The sequence below is a fragment of the Bombina bombina genome, chromosome 4 (assembly GCF_027579735.1).
Source record: "Bombina bombina isolate aBomBom1 chromosome 4, aBomBom1.pri, whole genome shotgun sequence".
NCBI lineage: Eukaryota > Metazoa > Chordata > Amphibia > Anura > Bombinatoridae > Bombina > Bombina bombina.
The window spans coordinates 1124473833-1124495788 of record NC_069502.1 but is presented as its reverse complement, the minus strand read 5'-3'; the positions used below and the strand labels follow the sequence as shown (position 1 = coordinate 1124495788).

Genomic DNA, 21956 nt, shown 5'->3' with positions numbered 1-21956 from the left:
ATAGCACTTATTACATTTAATAGAAGCTGCTGTGCATTTCATACAACACTTTCCTGTCCCCTTAACCAGAAAACCAGTATTATTATTTACAATGTATCTTATACTTTGTATTATTATATAACTGATATTTTTTTGTTTAACAGACAATCAAATTCTCCTCCAGTTGTTCGCCGTCAGCCCACCTGGAAAAGATCTTCCATGGTATTTGTAAAAACTAATGACATATTGGGGGTTTGGAAAGAAATAATTTTTACTTATTCTAAGTTTTTTGTTTTTCAAGTCAAGAACACCAACAAACAAACTTCCAATAAGGCATGTTCAGGGAAGTGAGACATACATGTCTGAAGGTAGGTACAATATGTGTTTTTATTTTACTGATATTACTTTTTTTTCTATATTCATGTTTCAGACATTGCTTTTGCTAACTTAAGCTTAAAGTGACAATGAAAATTAAAGTGAATGTAAACTTTCATGAATCAGTGCCCAGTTTTTAAAAATACTATTAAAAACAGGGACACTTTCATTCATAAAACTTTACATTGCAATGTTTTTTTTTTACAAATACTTACCTTTTTTCTGCAGCAAATCTGGATCGCCGATCCCCTGCCTGCTTCTCATGATGTACTTAGCACAGCAATGTCGAAACCAGCTTCCTCCAATCATGGCGTGGCCTCACGAGATGGACGCTCTGGGGTGCAAGCCATGATTGGAGGAACCCGGTTTCGTCATTGCTGACATAAATACAGAGGAGTTGAGGGCGGGGGATCGCCAATCCGGCTTTGCTGCAGAAAAAGGTGTTTAACAAAAAACACTGCAATGTAAATTTTCAGGAATGAATAAAGGGACATGAAACCCAAGATTTTTCTTTCATGATTTAGGTAGAGCATACAATTTTAAACAACTTTCTAATTTACTTATTTTATCAAATTTGCTTCATTCTCATTTGTTAAAGGAGCATCAATGCACTACTGGTTGCTAACTGAATATATGGTGTGAACCAATGACAATAGGCATATATATGCAGCCATCAATCAGCAGCTAGCACCCAGGTGCTTTGCTGCTCCTGAGCTTACCTAGATAAACCCTTCCACAAAGGATAACAAGAGAAGGAAGCAAATTGAATAATATAAGTAAATTGGAAAGTTGTTTAAAATTGTATGTTCTATCTGAATCATGAATGTCTAATTGTGCCTTTACTGTCCCTTTAACAGACTTCATTGGGAGATTAAATATGTGATATCAGCATTTATTTTCTGTTCTCTTTACACCTGTTTAAAAAAATGTCTAAGATTCTTACGTCACAATAGCTCCATACATATGAATTAGCTACAATTTGTATATGAGCTGGTGGAGTTTCAGGTAATATCACTAGCCATGTACAGTTGTGCACTTAAGTGCAAGCAATGATAAATAAACATAATACATCGAAATGCACGCTAGTAATATTTTATAATGCATCTAAAAATCGCATTATACTGTTTAAGAAGTAGTGTGCTTGTGCTCTCTGTAGTACATAGTTTGTCCTTACCTGCAGAAAACTGCCTTTATAAATCACAGCCAGAACCAGGCAAATAATAAAACAACATAATTACTAAAGTAACCATGCAGGCTTATCCCAGCTTTAAACTAAACTGCATGTTCTATTTCTTTATATGTGAGGGCCTGGAGACAGTCAGTGGGAAGGAAGAAAAAAATGTGGGTATTCTTGACCTAGCTTACAAAATCCCAATATTTTAACATTTTTTTCCAAGAAACTTTATTACAAAATATTTTAAAGGGATTTCCTTCTTAATATGAGGAGAGTCCATGGCTTAATTCCTTACTTGTGGGAAATACAGAACCTGGCCACCAGGAGGAGGCAAAGACACCCCAGCCAAAGGCTTAAATACCTCCCCTACTTCCCTCATATCCCAGTCATTCTTTGCCTTTCATATCAGAAGATTCGGAGTAGTTCCTTATGAAGGGTATCTACCCTTTGAAATGGGACTGGAGTTTTAAGTAGTCTTGTCAGCCTCTCAGCGAGAGCATTGACGAAAGTTAGAGTCTGGAGATGCAGGGAGAGTCTTTCTGCAAACCCATCCAGACTCGTATTAACAGCTCCTAAGCAATCAGTGTTGACGAGTTTCACTGCCTGCTTTCATCACTGAAGTCCATGTCAGGAGCGATGCTACAAGACTGTCAAACTTGAGAGGCTGTGTTTCTGTTCCCCGGCATAGATTCCGGTAAGATCGTTTAATTTATTTATACACTCATGATAACGCAAGAAGACTGGGTCACATTGGGGCTCCTTTTATCTATATGGAATCAATGGTTAATATCCCCTGAGGGGGGATTATTGAACGGTGGGGATTGATCTCATACAGATGTTTCAACATTCGGGATATTTATTTCAACCAGCGGCAGCGGCTACCTACTAGTGTGACTCATCGGAATTGATTGAGGTCGAAGGTCCCCTCGATATTATCTTTGATAAAATTAAAGCTTTAAGGGTCTCTACTTCTTTTATTTGTGATGCGAATATGCAAATTATTCATTTAAATGCTAAAACTGTTGGGTTTTCTGTTCAGGCCCGCCAGTCTGCGGACTTGACTTCCAAATCCAGACTCCTTTCCCTTCCATTCAAGGGTAAGATTTTTTTTTTTGGTCCAGGCATGGACTCCATTATCTCCACTGTTACTGGGGGCAAGGGTGCCTTCCTACCGCAAGATAAGGGACAACCTAATAATTTTCGTTCTGACAAATCCCAGTGTCAGCAATCCTCCGCTAAGACTGAGCCACCTAAGACTTGGAAGCCGACTCAGTCCTGATTTAGTCTCAGCAAGAAGCCAGCTGAGACTAAATCAGCATGAAGGGGTCACCCCTGATCAATCTATGGATCAGGTAGGGGGCAGACTTTCGCTCTTCTCAGAAGCTTGGTTCAGGGATGTGCAGGATCCTTGGGTCCTGGAGGTCATTGCTCAGGGTTACAGAATTGGGTTCAAGTCTCTTCCACCCAAGGGCAGATTTCTCCTATCAAATCCAGAGAAGAGGGAGGCCTTTCTAGGGTGCGTCCGGGATCTGTCCTCCTTAGGAGTCATTGTCCTGTTCCCATAGAGGAACGAGGCTTGGGATACTACTCAAACCTTTTCGTGGTCTCAAAAAAGTTCGCGGATCTAGTGGGGATTTCGTCATCTCCTCCATGGAAGTTACCTTGTCGCAGGGATCTGCTGCAACAAGGTCGTTTTGTTCATCAAAATCTAAATTCTCTGAAGCTGACTGCGTGGAGATTGAACACTCCTAGCCAAGAGAGGTTTCTCTGAGAGAGTTATTGATACTCTCATTCAAGCTCGTAAACTGGTTACTCATCGCATCTATCATAAGGTGTGGAGGACCTACTTATTCTGGTGTGAAGAGCGTGCATTCCCCTGGCATAAGGTCAGGGTTTCCAGGATTCTTTCCTTTCTCCAGGATGGTCTGGAGAAGGGCCTTTCTGCTAGCCCCCTTAAGGGACAGATTTCAGCCCTATCTGTTTTACTCTGCTGTTTTAATCTTCTGAGCTTCCCGATGTTCAGTCTTTTGTTCATGCTCTGGCTAGAATCAGGCCTGTGTTTAGATCTAGCACTCCTCCTTGGAGTTTAAATCTTGTTCTTAAAGTTTTGCAGAAGGCTCCGTTTGAGCCTATGCATGTAGTTGACATAAAAATTACTGTCTTGGAAGGTTCTTTTTCTATTGGCCATTGCTTCAGCGCACAGAGTCTCTGAAATTGCTGCCTTGCAATGTGAGCCTCATTACCTGGTATTTCATGCTGATAAGGCTGTTCTTCGTACTGGGTCAGATTTTCTTCCTAAGGTCGTTTCGGATTGCAACATCAATTGGGAGATTGTGGTTCCTTGTGTCCTAATCCTTCTTCTTCGAAGGAACGGTTTCTTCATAATTTGCATGTGGTTCGGGCCTTGCAGTTCTATCTTCAGGTTACGAAGGAGTTTAGACAGACTTCTTCTTTGTTTGTTGTCTATTCTGGGAAGCGTAGGGGGCTGAAGGCCTTGTCCACTTCCTTATCTTTTTGGTTGAGGAGCATTATTCGCTTAGCTTATGAGACAGCGGGACATTAGCCTCCTCAGGCTCCTTCAACTAGAGCAGTGGCTTCCTCTTGGGCCTTCAAGAATGAGGCCTCTATGGAGCAGATTTGTAGGGCGGCTACCTGGTCCTCCTTACATACCTTTTCTAAATTTTACAAGTTTGACGTTTTTGCTTCGGCTGAAGCAGCTTTTTGGAGAAAGGTTTTGCAGGCTGTGGTGCCCTCAGAATAGGGTCCGCCTTCCTTTTTGCCTTCCCGTTCATTCAGTGTCCTCTGGAGCTTGGGTATGTTTCCCACAAGTAAGGAATGAAACCATGGACTCTCCTCATATTAAGAAGAAAAACATAAATTATGCTTACTAGATAATTTCCTTTCCTTCTGAATGAGTAGAGTCCCCGGCCCCCGCCTGTATTCTCTGAAGGGCAGACCTAAATTTTGTTTTTGTTCTATTGGCACCATTTATGCCCTGATATTTCTCCTACTTTTTCTTGTTCCCTTGGCAGAATGACTGGGATATGAGGGAAGTGGGGGAGGTATTTAAGCCTTTGGCTGGGGTGTCTGTCTCCTCCTGGTGGCCAGGTTCTGTATTTCCCACAAGTAAGGAATGAAACCGTGGACTCTCCTCATACAGAAGGAAAGGAAATTATCTGGTGAGCATAATTTATGTTATTCTAATGTAAAAATGACAGGCAACTATGATTTTAACACCTGCAAATGTGTTAAATACATATGGATAGTCCGACTCTGGAGCCCCAAGCACTGCAGATCACAAGCAGAACGCAGCCAGTAAACTAATCAGGCAATAATTGCATAACTCACCAATCAAGAGCTGTGTTCTGCAATACTTGTGGATCCCCAGCAAGACTATATCTATGTGCTTAAGTCTTTGGTGGGGGTTGAACACATACACCTAGATTACGAGTTATGCACGCTATAGGGAAATTAACAAACACAACAAAAGCCCCTATAGCACAGCCATTACAAGTTGCATCCAGGTGAATTATTTTGTCCTTGCACTGCCAACATTCCACTGAGGATGCTTGCGCAACTGCCGACGGCGACGGACATTACAAACACAATTATATATTAGTTATATTGTAGCTAGCTTAGGTTTTATTTTTATTTCACAGGTAAGTTTGTATTTATTTTAACTAGGTAGGCTAGTTAGTAAATAGTTATTTACTAACTACCTAGATAAAATAAATACAAACTTACCTGTGAAATAAAACCTAACCTTCCTTACACTAAAACCTAAAAACACTAAAATTACAAAAAATAAAAAAACCTTCCATTACAAAAAATAACTAATGAAATTATCTAAAACAATAAATATTATTCCTATTTTAATACCCTTTAAAAAAAAAAAAAAAACACCCCAAAAATAAAAAAAAACTAATCTATAATAAACTACCAAGGGCCCTTAAAAAGGGCCTTTTGGGGGCCCTTAAAAGGGCCTTTTGTAGGGCATTGCCCTAAAGTTAACAGCTCTTTTGCTACAAAACAAAACAAACACCCCATAACAGAATACAAACCCCTACCCCCCAAACCCACAAAATAAAAATAAAGTTAAACCTAATCTACCCATTGCCCTGAAAAGGGCATTTGTATGTGCATTGCCCTTAAAAGGGCATTTAGCTCTTTTGCTGCCCAAGCCCTAATCTAAAAATAAAATTCCACCCCAAAACGAAAAAAAAAATACATTACACAAAATAAGAAACATTATCAAAAATAATAAAAATTATTACTATTCTAATACCCATTTAAAAAAAAAACACCCCAAAATAAAAACCCTAATCTAGAATAAACTACCAATAGCCCTTAAAAGGGCCTTTCTTTTTTTGACAAAATAATTCCACGGATCATCTTAATTACTAATGGGATATTCACCTCCTGGTCAGTAGGAAGTGGCAAAATTGTGCTGCTTTGTTCTAGAGTGTAGCCGTAGTCCATATCAGTCTCTTCAGTAGAGCATTGGTGGCTTTAGAGCAATGAGAACTGGTTGGACATAATTCTCACTGCGCCTCTCATAGATTTCATGCTGCCCTGCTTGTGAAGATCTGAGGGAAAATAAAGAACTCAGTCCTTCTTATTCCACAGGCCTATGTGAGGGTGAGGACCTCTCAAGCCGGGTGAGATGCCTTGCTGTCGGGCATTAATCAGGTAAGTGCTTACTTTATTTTTTTCTGGAGGTGACACAGTTTTCACATCAGAAAGAGTGGGCACTATATTTATTTGAAGGATAAAAGGGTTGACAGACTCTTTATTCTCATATGGGACAGTTTATTTATCCTTAGTATATGAGAATTATTAGGCAGCGTAGCAGGCACTGGGGCAAGGGATGCTGCGTGAATAAAACTTTTTGTCGGTTCCACTAAACTCCCAGCGGTTTTTACACAGTATAATACCGACCGGGAGGTTGTTTACAGAGACGCCCACAAGGGGCGGGGCTTAGTGTAGTGGGTTTGTTAGCACTGCGCGCCATTTCTCTGACACATATAGAGGTGACTCAGCTACAGGCCGACTAGAAAAGCTTGGTTTTATATGAACAAGCGTTTCTAGGAGCGGTTTTCTTGCATCCTTTTCCTGCTACTCTACGGATCATCTCCTGTCATAATGGGACGTATCTCCGGTGTTGTGGGAAGGTAGACACCTCAGCAGACAGCTGAGGTGTAGAAGTGTACTGTTTATTTGGCCAAATTATCGTTTTTAATGCATTCTGCAGTTTGAGTGAAAAAAGTTACAGTTTAATTCTTAAAGGGACAGTAACGTTTTTTTGCAAAGTTTAATTTTATTAAAATATTTACTTTTTAGTTGCTACTCCTGGTCATTAAGATTAATAATGGACCATGAGGCATTGCAAATGCCACCTGCACTTTGTTTTGATGCCAATGTGGAACCACCAATCCCTTTTTGTCCCTCTTGTATTGAAAGGACTATAAGTTACAGGGATAACATTTTTCCTGAGCCATCATTCTCTAAGCAGGATGAGGGTCAGGAATCAAATGACAATGTTCATTTTATGCCGCAGTTTTCTCCCCAAGCATCCCAAATTTTGCCGCCCTCACATGCAGTGCCCTGCGTTTCCTCAGTAGCTCTAGTTGGGGTTACTTTAAAAGACATTGCTTCTCTCATGTCTGCTACAATTTCAGATGCGTTGTCTGCCTTTCCAGTATTGCAGGGAAAGCTTAAGAGGAAAATCAGACATTCAGTAGGTGAGGTTTCTGAGGCAATTGTTGCTATTTCAGATACCCCCTCCCAGAAGCCTGAGGAGGGGGATACCGTAGTAGCATCTGAAGGAGAAATTTCAGATTTGGACAGTGTAATTCCTCTTCCTGATACTGAAGTTGTATCTTTCAGGTTTAAGCTAGAATATTTCCGTCTACTACTTAGGGAGGTTTTAGCTACCTTAGATGACAGCGACTCAAGATGTTTCCCATAGCCGACTCTGTTAAGGAGGCTTGGCAAACAGTCCCCAAAGTGGAAGGAGCCATTTCCACCTTAGCCAACAGAACTACTATTTCCATAGAGGACAGTTGTGCTTTTAATGATCCTATGGACAAGAAACTAGAAGGATTACTCAAGAAGATGTACATCAGGGCTTACAATGGCAGCCAGCTGTGTGTATTGCTACCGTCACTAACGCGGCTGCATATTGGTTCGATACATTATCTGACGCTATCAGAACAGAGACTTCTCTGGATGAAATCCAGGATAGGATAAAAGCTCGTAAATTGGCTAATTCCTTTATTTTGGATGCTTCCCTTCAAGTTATTAAACTGGGAGCAAATATTTCAGGTTTCTCTATTTTAGCTCGCAGAGCCTTATGGTTAAAACCTTGGTCTGTGGATGTGTCCTCTAAGTCTAAGCTTTTAGCAATTCCTTACAAGGGAAAGACCTTGTTTGGACCTGGCTTGACTGAAATTATCTCTGATATCATGGGAGGTAAAGGTCATCTTCCTCAGGGCAAGAGAAACAAACAAAAAGGACGACAAAGTAATTTTCGTTTCTTTTGAAACTTCAAGGGAAATTCTTTCTCCTCTTTATCCAAACAGGACCAACCTAGACCTTCATGGAGACCCAATCAGTCTTGGAATAAGGGAAAACAATCCAAGAAGCCTGCTACTGAGTCAAAGACAGCATGAAGGGTCTGCCCCCAATCCGGGACCGGATCTTGTAAGGGGCAGATTTTTCTTCTTCGTTCAGGCTTGGGTTCGAGATGTTCGGGATCCCTGGGCAGTAGAAATAGTGACCCAGGGATACAAACTAGAGTTCAAAAGTTTTCCTCCCAGAGGCAGGTTCCTGCTTTCAAGATTATCTGCAGACCAGACAAAAAGAGAGTTCTTACATTGTGTAGGGGACATCTCCGATCTGGGAGTGATTGTTCCTGTTCCGATACAGGAACAGGGTCTGGGATTTTATTCCAATCTGTTCGTGGTTCCCAAAAAGGAGGTAACCTTCAGACCAATTTTAGATCTCAAGAGTCTAAACAAATTTCTCAGAGTACCGTCCTTCAAGATGGAAACTATTCGTTCCATTCTCCCTTTGATCCAAGAGGATCAATTTATGACAACAGTGGATTTAAAGGACGCGTACCTGCATGTTCCCATTCACAGGGATCATCACAAGTTCCTAAGGTTTGCCTTTCTGGACAAGCACTTCCATTTCGTGGCTCTTTCTTTTGGTCTTGCCACAGCTCCCAGAATTTTCACAAAGGTTCTGTTTTCACTGTTGGCGGTGCTTCGGTTAAGAGGCATTGCAGTGGCGCCCTATCTGGACGACATCCTAGTCCAGGCGCCATCCTTACAAAAAGTTCCTTAGTCCCAAATACAAGGGTATCTTTCTTGGGAACCAGAATAGATTCCCTATTGAGGAAGATTTTTCTGACAGATGTCAGAAAATCAAAGATTTTCGATACTTGTCTAGCCCTTCAGTCCACTCCTCGGCCATCATTTGCTCAGTGCATGGAGGTAATAGGGCTGATGGTGGCGGCAATGAACATCATCCCGTTTGCTCGGTTCCACCTCAGACCTCTGCAGTTAAACATGCTCAGGCTATGGAACGGAGATTATGCGGACTTGTCTCCTCGAATACTTCTGGAACAGGAGACAAGGGATTTTCTGCAATGGTGGTTGTCTCTGGATCATCTTTCCCAGGAAACATGCTTTCGCAGACCATCTTGGGTAATAGTGACAACAGATGCCAGCCTTCTAGGATGGGGAGCAGTCTGGGGCTCTCTAAAGGCTTAGGGGGTGTGGACAACATAACTCAGTGGCTTACATCAATTATCAGGGAGGAACGAGAGGTTCCTTAGCAATGACAGAGGTATCCAAGATAATTCAGTGGGTGGAGGCCCATTCTTGCTATCTGTCGGCGATCCACATCCCAGGGGTCGATAACTGGGAGGCAGACTTCCTGAGCAGGCAGACCTTTCATCCGGGGGAGTGGGAACTCCATCCGGAAGTGTTCTCTGACCTGATTCTCAAGTGGGGTCAACCGGAATTGGATCTTAGAGCATCTCGACAGAATGCCAAGCTCCCGAGATACGTGTCGAAGTCCAGAGACCCCCAGGCAGAACGATAGATGCTCTGGTGGTCCCTTGGACCTTCAGCCTAGCATACTTTTTTCCTCCGTTTGCTCTGCTTCCTCGGGTAATTGCTCGAATCAAGCAGGAAGAGGGCATCGTTGATCTTCATTGCACCAGCCTTGCCTCGCAGGATTTGGTATGCAGATCTGGTGGATATGTCATCTCTGCCACCTTGAAAACTTCACCTAATTCTAGTTTCTCTGAAGCTGACTGCTTGGAAATTGAAAGCGTAATTTTATCCAAGCGGGGCTTTTCTGACTCGGTCATAGAGACCATGATTCAGGCTTGTAAACCTGTAACTAGGAGGATTTACCATAAAATATGGCATAAATACCTCTATTGGTGTGAATCCAAGGGCTACTCATGGAGTAGAGTTAGGATTCCTAGAATTTTGTCCTTTTTCCAAGAGGGTTTGGAGAAAGGATTATCGACAAGTTCCCTAAAGGGTCAAATCTCTGCCTTATCTAATTTGTTACACAAACGTCTGGCGGATGTCCCAGATGTACTATCATTTTGTCAGGCCTTGGTCAGGATCAGGCCTGTGTTCAAACCAGTTACTCTTCCATGGAGTCTTAATTTAGTTCTCAAAGTTCTTCAAGGAGCTCCGTTAAAGCCTATGCATTCCTTAGATATTAAGTTGTTATCTTGGAAAGTTTTATTTCTTGTTGCTATTTCTTCTGCTCGTAGAGTGTCAGAGCTCTCGGCATTGCAGTATGAGTCTCCTTACCTTATTTTCCATTGAGATAAGGTAGTTTTACGTACTAAATTAGAATTTCTTCCTAAGGTTGTTTCTGATCGGAACATTAATCAGGAGATTGTTGTTCCTTCTTTGTGTCCTAATCCTTCTTCTCAGAAAGAACGACTTTCTGCACAATTTGGACGTGGTCTGTGCTTTAAAGTTTTACCTGCAGAGACTGCTGGACAGCAGCCTCCTGAGAGAGTTACGGCTCATTCCACGAGCGCTGTTGCTTCCTCATGGGCATTCAAAAATGAAGCTTCTGTGGAACAGATTTGCAAGGCTGCAACTTGGTCTTCTCTTCACACTTTTTCAAAGTTTTACAAATTTGACACTTTTGCCTTGGCTGAGGCCGCTTTTGGGAGAAGGGTTCTTCAAGCAGTGGTGCCTTCCGTTTAGGTTCCCTGTCTTGTCCCTCCCGTATCATATGTGTACTCTAGCTTGGATATTGAATCCCATTAGTAATTAAGATGATCCGTGGACTCATCGTGTCATAAAAAAGAAAAGAAAATTTATGCTTACCTGATAAATTTATTTCTTTTTTGGCCCGCCCTGTTCTTGTAAGACAGGTTGTTGGTTATTATAAACTTCAGACACCTCTGCAACTTGGTTCTTCCTTTCTTTACTTAACTTCGGTCAAATTACTGGAGTGGGAGGGAAGGGAGGAGCTATTAAACAGCTTTGCTGTGGTGCTCTTTTCCGCCTCCTGCTGACCAGGAGGTGAATATCCCATTAGTAATTAAGATGATCCGTGGACTCATCGTGTCATAAAAAAGAAAAGAAAATTTATGCTTACCTGATAAATTTATTTCTTTTTTGGCCCGCCCTGTTCTTGTAAGACAGGTTGTTGGTTATTATAAACTTCAGACACCTCTGCAACTTGGTTCTTCCTTTCTTTACTTAACTTCGGTCAAATTACTGGAGTGGGAGGGAAGGGAGGAGCTATTAAACAGCTTTGCTGTGGTGCTCTTTTCCGCCTCCTGCTGACCAGGAGGTGAATATCCCATTAGTAATTAAGATGATCCGTGGACTAATTAGGGCTGCTAAAATCCTATTGGCTGTTCAAAACAGCTAAAAGTATTTTAGTAGCTCTAATTTCTATTGGCTGATTCAAAATTTTCAGCCAATAGGATTGCAAGGGACGCCATTTTGAAACGGCTCACTTGCATTGAAGATTTAGTGTACGGCGGCGACCGTATGAAGAGGATGCTCCTCGCCGGATGTCTTCAGGATGGACCCGCGCCGCCGGGATCAAGATAGAAGATGCGGCCTCGATAAAGACTTCTCCCCGCCTGGATGAGGACTTCGCCGCCTTGATTGAAGATCGTTCAAGCGGGACTTAAAAAACTGTAAGTGGATAGTCGGGGGTTAGTGTTTTTTTAAGGGTTTTTTGGGTGTATTTTTTTTAAGATTAGGGTTTGGGCAGCAAGAGAGCTAAATTCCCTTATAAGGGCAATGCCCATACAAATGCCCTTTTCAGGGCAATGAGTAGATTAGTTTTTTTTTAGAATTAGGTTTTTTATTTTGGAGGGTTGGTTGGGTGGTGGGTTTTACTTTTTGGGGGGGTCTTTGTATTTTTTTCATGGAAAAGAGCTGATATCTTTGGGGCAATGCCCCACAAAAGGCCCTTTTAAGGGGTATTGGTAATTTATTGTAGACTACGTTTTTTTTTTTTTTTTTGGTTGGTTGGGCTTTTTTATTTTTATAGGGCTATTAGATTAGGTGTAATTCTTTTTTATTTGAGATAATTTCGTTTGTTATTTTTCGTAATTTAGTGTTTGTTATTTTTTGTAATGTAGTCTTTTTTAATTTTTGTAATTAGATACTTTGTAATTTTTAGAGTAGTGTTAGGATTTTTTTAATGTGTAGTTTAGTTTTATTTAATTGATAGTTTTATTTTAGTTTAATAGTTATATTAGTTTAATTGTTAGTTTAAACTTAGTTCTTTTAATTTGACAGGTAAATTTTAATTTAAGATTGGGAAATTGTAAGTTTAATATAAAGTTAGGGGGGCGTTAGGTTTAGGGGTTACTAGTTTAAATTAGTTTATTGCGATGTGGGGGGCTTTCGGTTTAGGGGTTAATAGTTTACTTTAGTATATTTTGTTGTGGGGGGCTTGCGGTTTAGGGGTTAATAGGTTTATTATATTGGCTGTTGTGTAGGGCTTAATAACTTTAGTACAGTGGGGGCAATGTGGGCGGACGGCAGATTAGGGGTTAATAATATTTAAATAGTGTTTGCGATGCGGGAGGTCGGCGGTTTAGAGGTTTATTACTTTATTATAGTGGCAGTGATGTTGATAGCGATAGATTAGGGGTTAATACGTTTAATATAGTGTTTGCGATGCGGGAGGGCCTCGGTTTAGGGGTTAATAGGTAGTTTATGGGTGTTTAATGTACTTTGTAACACTTTAGTTATGAGTTTTATGTTCGTTTTGTTGTGTAAAACACATAACTACTGCTTTCAGATGACGTCACGAATCTTGTCGTTCTAAGGTGAAATGCAAGCTTTTTAGCCTCACCGCAAAACTCGTAATGGCAGTGCTATGGAAGTCTCATGAAAAAACTTAATTTTTACGTGTGCGGGACTGACGTTGCATTACAGGCTAAAAGGCTTGCGGTACAGCTATACCGACAAGACTTGTAATGGCTGCGGTGCTGTTTTAACACTGAAATGGCAATTTTTTTCAGCGTTAAAACACGAACGCAAAACTCGTAATCTAGGTGACAGTTATCTAGGGTCAATGTTAATTTGTTATGGAGTGTGATTTTTTTTTTTTTTTTTTAAGAGAAATAAGTAATACGCTGAAAAGTGTTGTCTTGGGTTTATCAAGGCCTTTTAGCAGTGGAATTCCATAAGTAATAAATGGTCCAGTACATTTGTCGTATTGAGACTTTGGATAGTTATCAGAAAAGCAGGACTGGCATGTTAATTATAGGATCATTTGTCAGTGAAACTATAATGAATAAAGTTCTACCAATAAACACTGAATATGACTAATTATCATTGCATCAGCTAATGGCTTATTGGCAGCAGTTAACATGCTGATATCAAGCAATAAATTGTGATCAAGCTCTTAAAGAGTGTTTTGTACTATGCTTGTGTTTGCAAGTGTGATACAAAAGGTTTATTACAGAATTTCATTTACTATAAATCTGCACATTTGATACTATATTTCGCGGATGACTTAGGGTTGGGTAAATATCCTTTTTTGACATTTGAATGTTAGAACATGTTCACCTTGACATTCATTCACTGTTTTAAGAAAGATAACACTGGTGTCTAGAAAAATCAACATTAAACGTTCTTTTAGTGAAACATTGCATTCAATAGAGATTTCTAGTGATATTTATTGATATATTTTATATATAAAATGTACAATTTATTTCCAAAAAAAGGCACTGAGAGAAAAGACCTTTCTTGGTAACAGCAGCATAATTCTGGAGTGTTTATTTTATTCTATCTCTTGCTTTTAACTCCTCAATGCCTGTGTGCAGAATGCATACAAACACATGATCCATAGTTTTGGTAGTTTTATCTGCCGAATTAACAGGGCATGTAATGTTGTTAGTTAACCGTAGCTAATAGAATTGCCGGATAAAACTATCCAAACTTTATATGGGCTTATTTACAGCATTATGTGCCAAGGCATGCATGAGTTAAAAAGCAAGAATGCGCCACAAAAGGAAAAAAAGTGTAAATCAAGCGGTTCCTTACACAGAGACTGATTTATAGCGGACTCTGCTTTTTGCTTTTCAATGACCTTGTTTTCAGCAAAAATAAAACTTTGAAAATGCAAATATGTGTAGTGAAAACACAAAGCAACACAGACAGTGATTTTGTGCATAATATTTTATCTTACCTCCCTTCTGCTATGCAGATACTGATGTATAATTCTGCACTGGAGCTTCTCACAACTGCCGCATTTTTCACACATAGCAGAGATGAGACTAGTTAGCTTTTTACTCAAACCCAAGTCCCATTTTCTAGCTTCCAGTAATGCCATGGCTCCCTTGTTATCCAAGCTGTGCTTTAGGTAAAACAGTTCAGTAAAGCGATTAAACAATTGTTATGACGAACACTTTTCATAGCTTTGTTCATTTGTTGTAAAAGTAGGCAAATCTTGTAGTCATATTTTGGCTGCACCTTCTAGTACCTCTGATCAAAAACTATGCATCAATAAAATTTAAAAATAAAAAATTTTATGTTGTACTAGGGGTAATGTTTGAGATGTATTGTTAGATCTGTATCCCTTAAAGGAATAGTCTAGTCAAAATAAAACTTTTTTTTACTTGGAGTTGATGTGAATTAACAGAACATATTTTAAAATTACTGGAGTGCTGCCATCTATTTTGCCTTTCTGGATTATCTTTTGGGACTTTTGTGTGAGGTCCTGGATGGCTTGGACACCCACTGGATGCACAGGTGCTGGATACATTCTACTTTATACATTTAGACACTAATCAGAAAGCACTACCCAGGTGCTGAACCAAAAATGGTCCGGCTCCTATGCTTACATTCTTGCTTTTTCAAATAAAGATACCAAGAGAACGAATAAAAATTGATAATAGGAGTAAATTAGAAAGTTGCTTAAAATTGCATGCTCTATATGAATCTTGAAAGTTTAATTTTGACTAGACTATTCCTTTAAAAACAATCAGGACTGTATTTGTTTAAAAAATATTTTTTAACAAATACAATACAATTAATTTTATTGGAATGATTTTTTTTTTTCAGTATGTATTGTCATCTAGTTTTTCTAAAGCTCCTATTAAAGCTGTCAACAAAAATAATTACATTTATCCTTCACTTATAAAAGTATCTTTGACATCTATATATGTTTGTACAAAACAAAAGAAAAAAGCGATCTGTAATTTACAAAGGAAACAGCACACCTCAGATTCACATAATTATTTATTACTAAAGAAAAGATCTGCTAATACAGTTGCACTTACTAGAAAAACGAGATAAAAAGTTCAGCACTCATCCAATCCCATATGATAGGAAATGTGTTTTTGCTGGGTGGCCAAACGTCCCTCTGGAAAGTGAAAAGTTTCTGGATGTATTAAAAGACCATTAGAATCATCACAGCTTTGGGATCCTAACACTGAGAGGATGGGATAGTTACTTCCCAACGCATTTCGTCTGCGCAAAACCTTGCAGACTTCCTTAGGGGTCCTTGGAAAAAACAATTTAATTTTATCATATCTTGATTGATTTATTTTATTATATATATTTTTTTGACTGATGTATATATTATTGTGATTCACACTGTATGGGTTTACATTGTGTATAGTTTTATCACCACTATCCACGGTATCACATTACAACATTTTCCACCATCAGGTTGTTTAGAAAAACCTACAGCATTGTCACTGTTGATAATTGTATTCCTTTTTCTTTTCAGACAATATATTCCATATAAATGAAGATGGGTTTAATTACCGATCCCAGACCAGCCTAGATGCATATCCAATGGAAATTAATTTCATGAATGGCACAGTTCCCAATGGAAGTGTTTCGAGTGCTCATAGTATGAACTCACTCAACCGCTCACAAAATTTTGTACCTGTTTCCCCAATGTCATCCAACCTAAGTATTACAGGAAGTGACATCATGAGAGTTGACCATATTCCCACCTATAGACATAGTGCAATTATAGTGCCTTCCTATAGGCCGACACCAGACTATGACACTGTAATGAGGCAAATGAATAGAGGTGTTCTACCTAAAGATAGCCAAAGTCAATCTTTAAGAAATCTCAACATTGGAAATACACATGCTTACAGACATCGTGAGACCTTAGTGTACAGTCAACCTGAGATTCACGAAAGACCCCGATATGTTACAACATACGGACCACAGCCAACCTACAGCAATAAGCCTGTAAATCAGTCTGAACAAATTATGCCTTGTAGTACTGTTACAAATCAGACAAATAATAAAGCTATATCTCACACAGTTAGCACACCAGAACTGGCAAATGTTCCTCCACCAGGAAATAAAAGTCTTAATGCTGTGCATATGGTAAGACATTTTCTTTCTCGACCACCACCTCCATACCCACCACCTCGGCCTGCTAGCAGTACACCTGATTTAGCAAGTCACCGCCACAAATATGTCAGTAGCAGCAGTCCAGACCTGGTTACAAGAAAAGTTCAGCAGTCTGTGAAGACTTTCCAAGAAGACAGCTCTCCAGTAGTTCACCAGTCTCTGCAGGAGGTTAGTGAACCATTAATTATGGGAAAGCATCATCCAATCAACAAACGCCACAGTTTTGAAGTCATTACAAGTATGGTACGTGGCATGGAAGCTATGGCTTTAAAGACATTAAATGCACCTTTACCACGTAGAAACACATTACGGGAGCAGGTATATACAGAGGAATCCTTGCAAAAGAATCATGATGTTCAACAACTTCCAATGTACCATCATAAGAAAACTTGCTCAGATGCTACCATGTTAATACACAGCAGTGAAAGCGAAGAGGAGGAGGAATCCCATAAATCTGTTCAGTATACCTCATCAATGCCTGGAATAGCTTACAGTGCCCAGTTACAGGCTGCTTTGGCCAGAATACCAAATAAGCCACCTCCTGAGTATCCTGGTCCGCGGAAAAGTATTAGTAATGGAGCTCTGCGACATGATCCAGCAAGTATTTCTGCTGCAATAGCACGTGCCAAGGCAATGACAGCAAGGCCAACACAGACTGCCAGCATCTCTAGAACAGAGCAAACAGCAATTAACGGAACTTCTCTTGGACCATCCATTTCAGAACCTGACCTCACAAGTGTAAAGGAGAGGGTCAAAAAGGAACCTGTGAAAGAAAGACCTGTGTCTGAAATGTTTTCAATTGAAGATGTAATTGTTGAAAGAGAAATAATGATGAGAGTGAGTATTAACTTTCTTATTAAGCAGCTATATATTCTTATAGGTTAAAGACGAACCGCTCATATTCCCTTATTTAACTATGTGTTTAACCATTTAAAATGGTTATTTATGTAGTTAACTTTATACACGTGGAACACCCCTGTTTCAGTAGTTTATATGGTCTGTGACTCTGCTCTCCAGCTGCATCCTTTCCTTAGACGACACAGGGGCATAACCCTAGCTATTTGTTTAACCCTTTTTGCAAGTTACTACAGTGCACCTAAGAACATTTTGAAATATACTTGCAATAAAAAAAACAATTCCTTACTCCTAATGGAGCATACATAAGTCTGCTGACTGAGCAGATGCACTAAGTATAGTTTTAACTGTCACTTTTTGTATGCTCCAAAATCAACATTGGGAGCAAACAGGAAATAGTGAGCTCAGTAGTTCTTTAAAATGACATTAAACACTTTGAGATGGCAATATAAAATGATAAATATGATAGATATATATATATATATATATATATATATATATATATATATATATATATATATTGTGTATATATAATATGATTGCAATATACTTTCATTATTTATTTTGCCCCCTTTTCCTGTAATTCTATTCTGAAATTGTGAGCTTTTCAGTTCCTGTTAGAAATGGAAGTGCAGAAAACTGTTATACTCCACACAGCCATTGGCTGCACACTCTAGTGACCTATTTATAACAACATTGCAGCTCCCATTGTTTTATAGACACTAAAACTTTAGACTTATTTTGTCAATATTTAAACAGCTAATGAAACTTTAAAAATACATCTACATGTTAATCTCAGACTAATCTTTTTTTTAATGTATCATTCTATCTAGCATTTATTTAGTGTTTTATGTCCCTTTAAGGCATCAGGCTTTTTTTGTGTGCAATTATTTTGCAAACGTATCTGTATGTACCCACACAAGGAATAACTTCTTAAGTGAAGGATGCATGGCGGCACATGATGCAAGCACAGAACTAGAAATAAGTATTTTATTTTAATTTAAGATAAATGTAGATAATTGTACCATTTTTTTAAAATAAAATATTTTTAAATATATAAATATATTTTTAGTTTGTGATATTTGTTTTGGTGGTAGTTTAAAGCAAACGACAGAAAGCTTAGCTCCCAGTCACAAAAACACAAGAAAATAAAATAGGTTTTATAAGTACTGACCATGAATTAATTAAAATATATAATACTAGAATACGGAATTCAAATAAAAATAAGGAAAAGTAAATAATAGTAAATAAATAGTAATAGTAAATTATTAAAAATGACCACCTACCTACTAAAAATAAGTACGTATTTTGTTAACTTTATACTAGCTTCCTTAAAGTGATTCAGATAGAGCATGTAATTATAAGACACTTTTAAATTCACTTCAATTTTCAAATGTGCTTTATTCTCTTGGTATCCCTTGTTGAACATTAGTGGGAGCTGCTGCTAATTGGTGCCTGCACACATTTGTCTCTTGTGTTTGGCTGACTAGATATTTTCAGCTTCCTGTCAGTAGTGCAATGCTGTCCCTTCAGCAAAGGATAACAAGAGAATGAAGCAAATTTGATATTAGAAGTAAATTGGAAAGTTGTTTAAAATTGTATGTTCTATCGAAATCATGAAAGAACATTTTTGGGTTTCCTATTCCTTTAATATTAGTTCTGAGCAAGTTTACTGTAAAATTAACAAAACATGTTTCATTTGGATTAATATGGAAGTGGATACATTTATTTATTACTCCTTTTTTATATATATACTGTTTAAAGTGATGGTAAAGTCATCTGTTGTGCAATACATAATCCTTTTTCTTTTACCATAACTAGCACATCGATGTGCTTATATAAATAAAAAACCATTTATTCACTCTGTAATGCCAATTTTATTTCCCTCTCCGTACAGTGTTTCAAACAGCCTCTCTATATTTTCTCACCGGTGCAGCTTTGATTGACAACGCTTTTAGCCAATCATCAGCTCACCATGCGCCCTATGTGAAATATGTTCCGCACGCTCCCGACATCTACACTAAGTCTTTGCTACTTACTGCGCATGCGCACTTCTTACGCTAACTGCGCATTGCTATATGACACTACGCACCGATCGGCTAAAACCAGGAGCTGAGTATTCTCATATAGCAATGCGCAGTTAGCGTAAGCGGTGCGCATGCGCAGTAAGTAGCAAAGACTTAGTGTAGATGTCGGGAGCGTGCGGTACATATTTCACATAGGGCGCATGGTGAGCTGATGATTGGCTAAAAGCGTTGTCAATCAAAGCTGCACCGGTGAGAAAATATAGAGAGGCTGTTTGAAACACTGTACGGTGAGGGAAATAAAATTGGCATTACAGAGTGAATAAATGGTTTTTTATTTATATAAGCACATCGATGTGCTAGTTATGGTAAAAGAAAAAGGATTATGTATTGCACAACAGATGACTTTACCATCACTTTAAATTACATATATTTAACTTACTGTTTTTAAACTCTGTGATGATGGATTTTTTTTTATTGTATTTAGCTTCCTTATTAATATATATAGTATTAGTGATAATATGTGGTTTATAGTTACTGTGTAATTATTTAAAGGGACAGGAAAGACAAAATTAAACTTGCATGATTCAGACAGAGCAAGCCATTTTAAGACACTTTTAAACTCACTATTTTCAAATGTACTTGTCTCTTGGTATCCATTGTTGAAAAAGAATATGTACATATCCTACAATAGTGGGAGCTAGCTGGTAATTGGTGCCTGCACACATTTCTCTCTTGTTATTGGCTGATTAGATGTGCTCAGCTAGCTCTCAATAGGGCATTTCTTCTCCTTCAGCAAAGGATATCAAAGGAATAAGGCAAAGTTGATAATAGAAATAAAAAATATAGGTTTCGTATCCCTTTAATATCTTGCTTTTTAAAGAGAGATTGAGTCTTTGGGGCAAGATTTTCAATGCTCCTATATCTTTTTTTTTATTTTTTTTTTATTATTATTATTATTATTATTATTAATTATTGGGGCCCCTCCCGTGTGATGATTTACTATAATTGTTTAAGCTATTTATCCTTTTAATGAAAGTAAATAGTCTTTTTTAGAAGTTGTTTACTACATTTTTTTGTTAATTGAGATCATCTACATCTACATTCCTTGGCTTGGCATTTAATGATCTTAAGATTAAAAACATTCCGATATTCATTGGCACAAATGATGAAGATGGAAACGTGTTTTTTCTTGCCAACAGAATTTAAAAAAGCAAGAGATGGCAGCCCTGGAGGCTCAGAAGAGACCGTTGATGTTGGCAGCATTGAATGGGCTCTCTGTTTCCAGAATTCCTGTGCCTGAGGACAGGCAGGATGACACAACCGTTGTGCAAATGGATGAGAGAGTAAGTTTAGTCACAGTTACGCATTATTTATTTATATTTTTGTTTATTATTTGGATTTATTGTGTTATACAAATAATAGAATATGCAGATCCTACAAGAATGCCACAATGCTTCCTGCGTGATACAGAAAAATCATAACAACAATAGTCTCATATGTGGCCAGAATTTAAATAATAACTCTGTTGTATTATATCTTGATAATGTCCTTGGGGCTTTTTCCTCTGATTAACTTACAGGGTCCTGTATCACTGGTGGGGGCTACTAGTATATATCCTCACCTTTTAGGGTGAAAAAATGCCCTTTCAAACCCAACATTACTTGGGCTATTAATCAATCTTAGAGTTTATTGACCTGCTAGTACAAGGTGACCCAACCCCCTTTGAGTGAACAAAAATGTATAAAATACTTATATATATATATATATATATATATATATATATATATATATATATATATATCTCACAAATATATACATTTGAAGTAGCAACCACAATTAAAGGGATACTAAGCCCAAATTTGTTCTTTCGTGATTCAGATAGAGGCTGCAATTTTAAGGAACTTTCTAATTTACTCCTACTATACATTTTTCTTCGTTCTCTTGCTATCTTTATTTAAAAAGCAGGAATTTAAAGCTTAGAAGCCAGCACATTTTAGGTTTAGCACCCTGGATAGCGCTTGTTTTATTAGTGGCTACATTTAGCAAACCAATAAGCAAGCATAACCCAGGTTCTCAACCAAAAATGGGCCAGCTCTTAACCTTTAAATTCCTGCTTTTTAAATAAAGATAGCAAGAGAATGAAGAAAAAATGATAATAGGAGTAAATTAGAAAATCTCTTAAAATTGCATGCTCTATCTGAATCATTAAATAAAAAAAATTGTGTTTAGTGTCCCTTTAAAGGACCACTAAATGCAATAGAATTGAATTCAATAAAAAAACAATAATTGAATTAGGGTTGCCACCCACCCCGGTTTCACCAGGACAGTCCCGGTCTGAGGCCCTGTGTCCCGTGTCCCAGAACTAGCCTCAAATGCCCCGTGCTAAGCGCTCCCCTGGCGCAGCAGTGAGCAGACTTTACAAAACATTAGCTGGCCAGAGGAGCGCTTAGCCCGGGGTTACAAGCAGGTTACAAGAGTGACGGAGATTGGTGTGAGACAGTGGGAGGGGGGAAGAGGGTAGAGGAGGGGAGTCGTCACATCCGGCTGCAGCTGAGAGCGGCAGAGAGAGGCAGGTGTTGGTGCGGTGGCCGCGCGACGGGTTGTCTGCCTGCCGAAACATGGCCAGTTGTTACCTTCGTGGTT

General features: G+C 38.7%; 1 protein-coding gene across 2 annotated transcripts in view; it reads left to right on the top strand.

Annotated features, from left to right (window-relative positions):
- The window catches only part of PTPN14 (protein tyrosine phosphatase non-receptor type 14), a 304902-nt gene that overhangs the window by 225157 nt on the left and 57789 nt on the right, over positions 1-21956 (top strand). For both annotated transcript variants that reach the window (XM_053712491.1, XM_053712492.1), the window contains 4 exons: positions 144-201; positions 281-347; positions 15785-17268; positions 20513-20656. In XM_053712491.1, the coding sequence (XP_053568466.1) occupies positions 144-201; positions 281-347; positions 15785-17268; positions 20513-20656 (1753 nt within the window). The remainder of the gene's footprint in view (positions 1-143; positions 202-280; positions 348-15784; positions 17269-20512; positions 20657-21956) is intronic.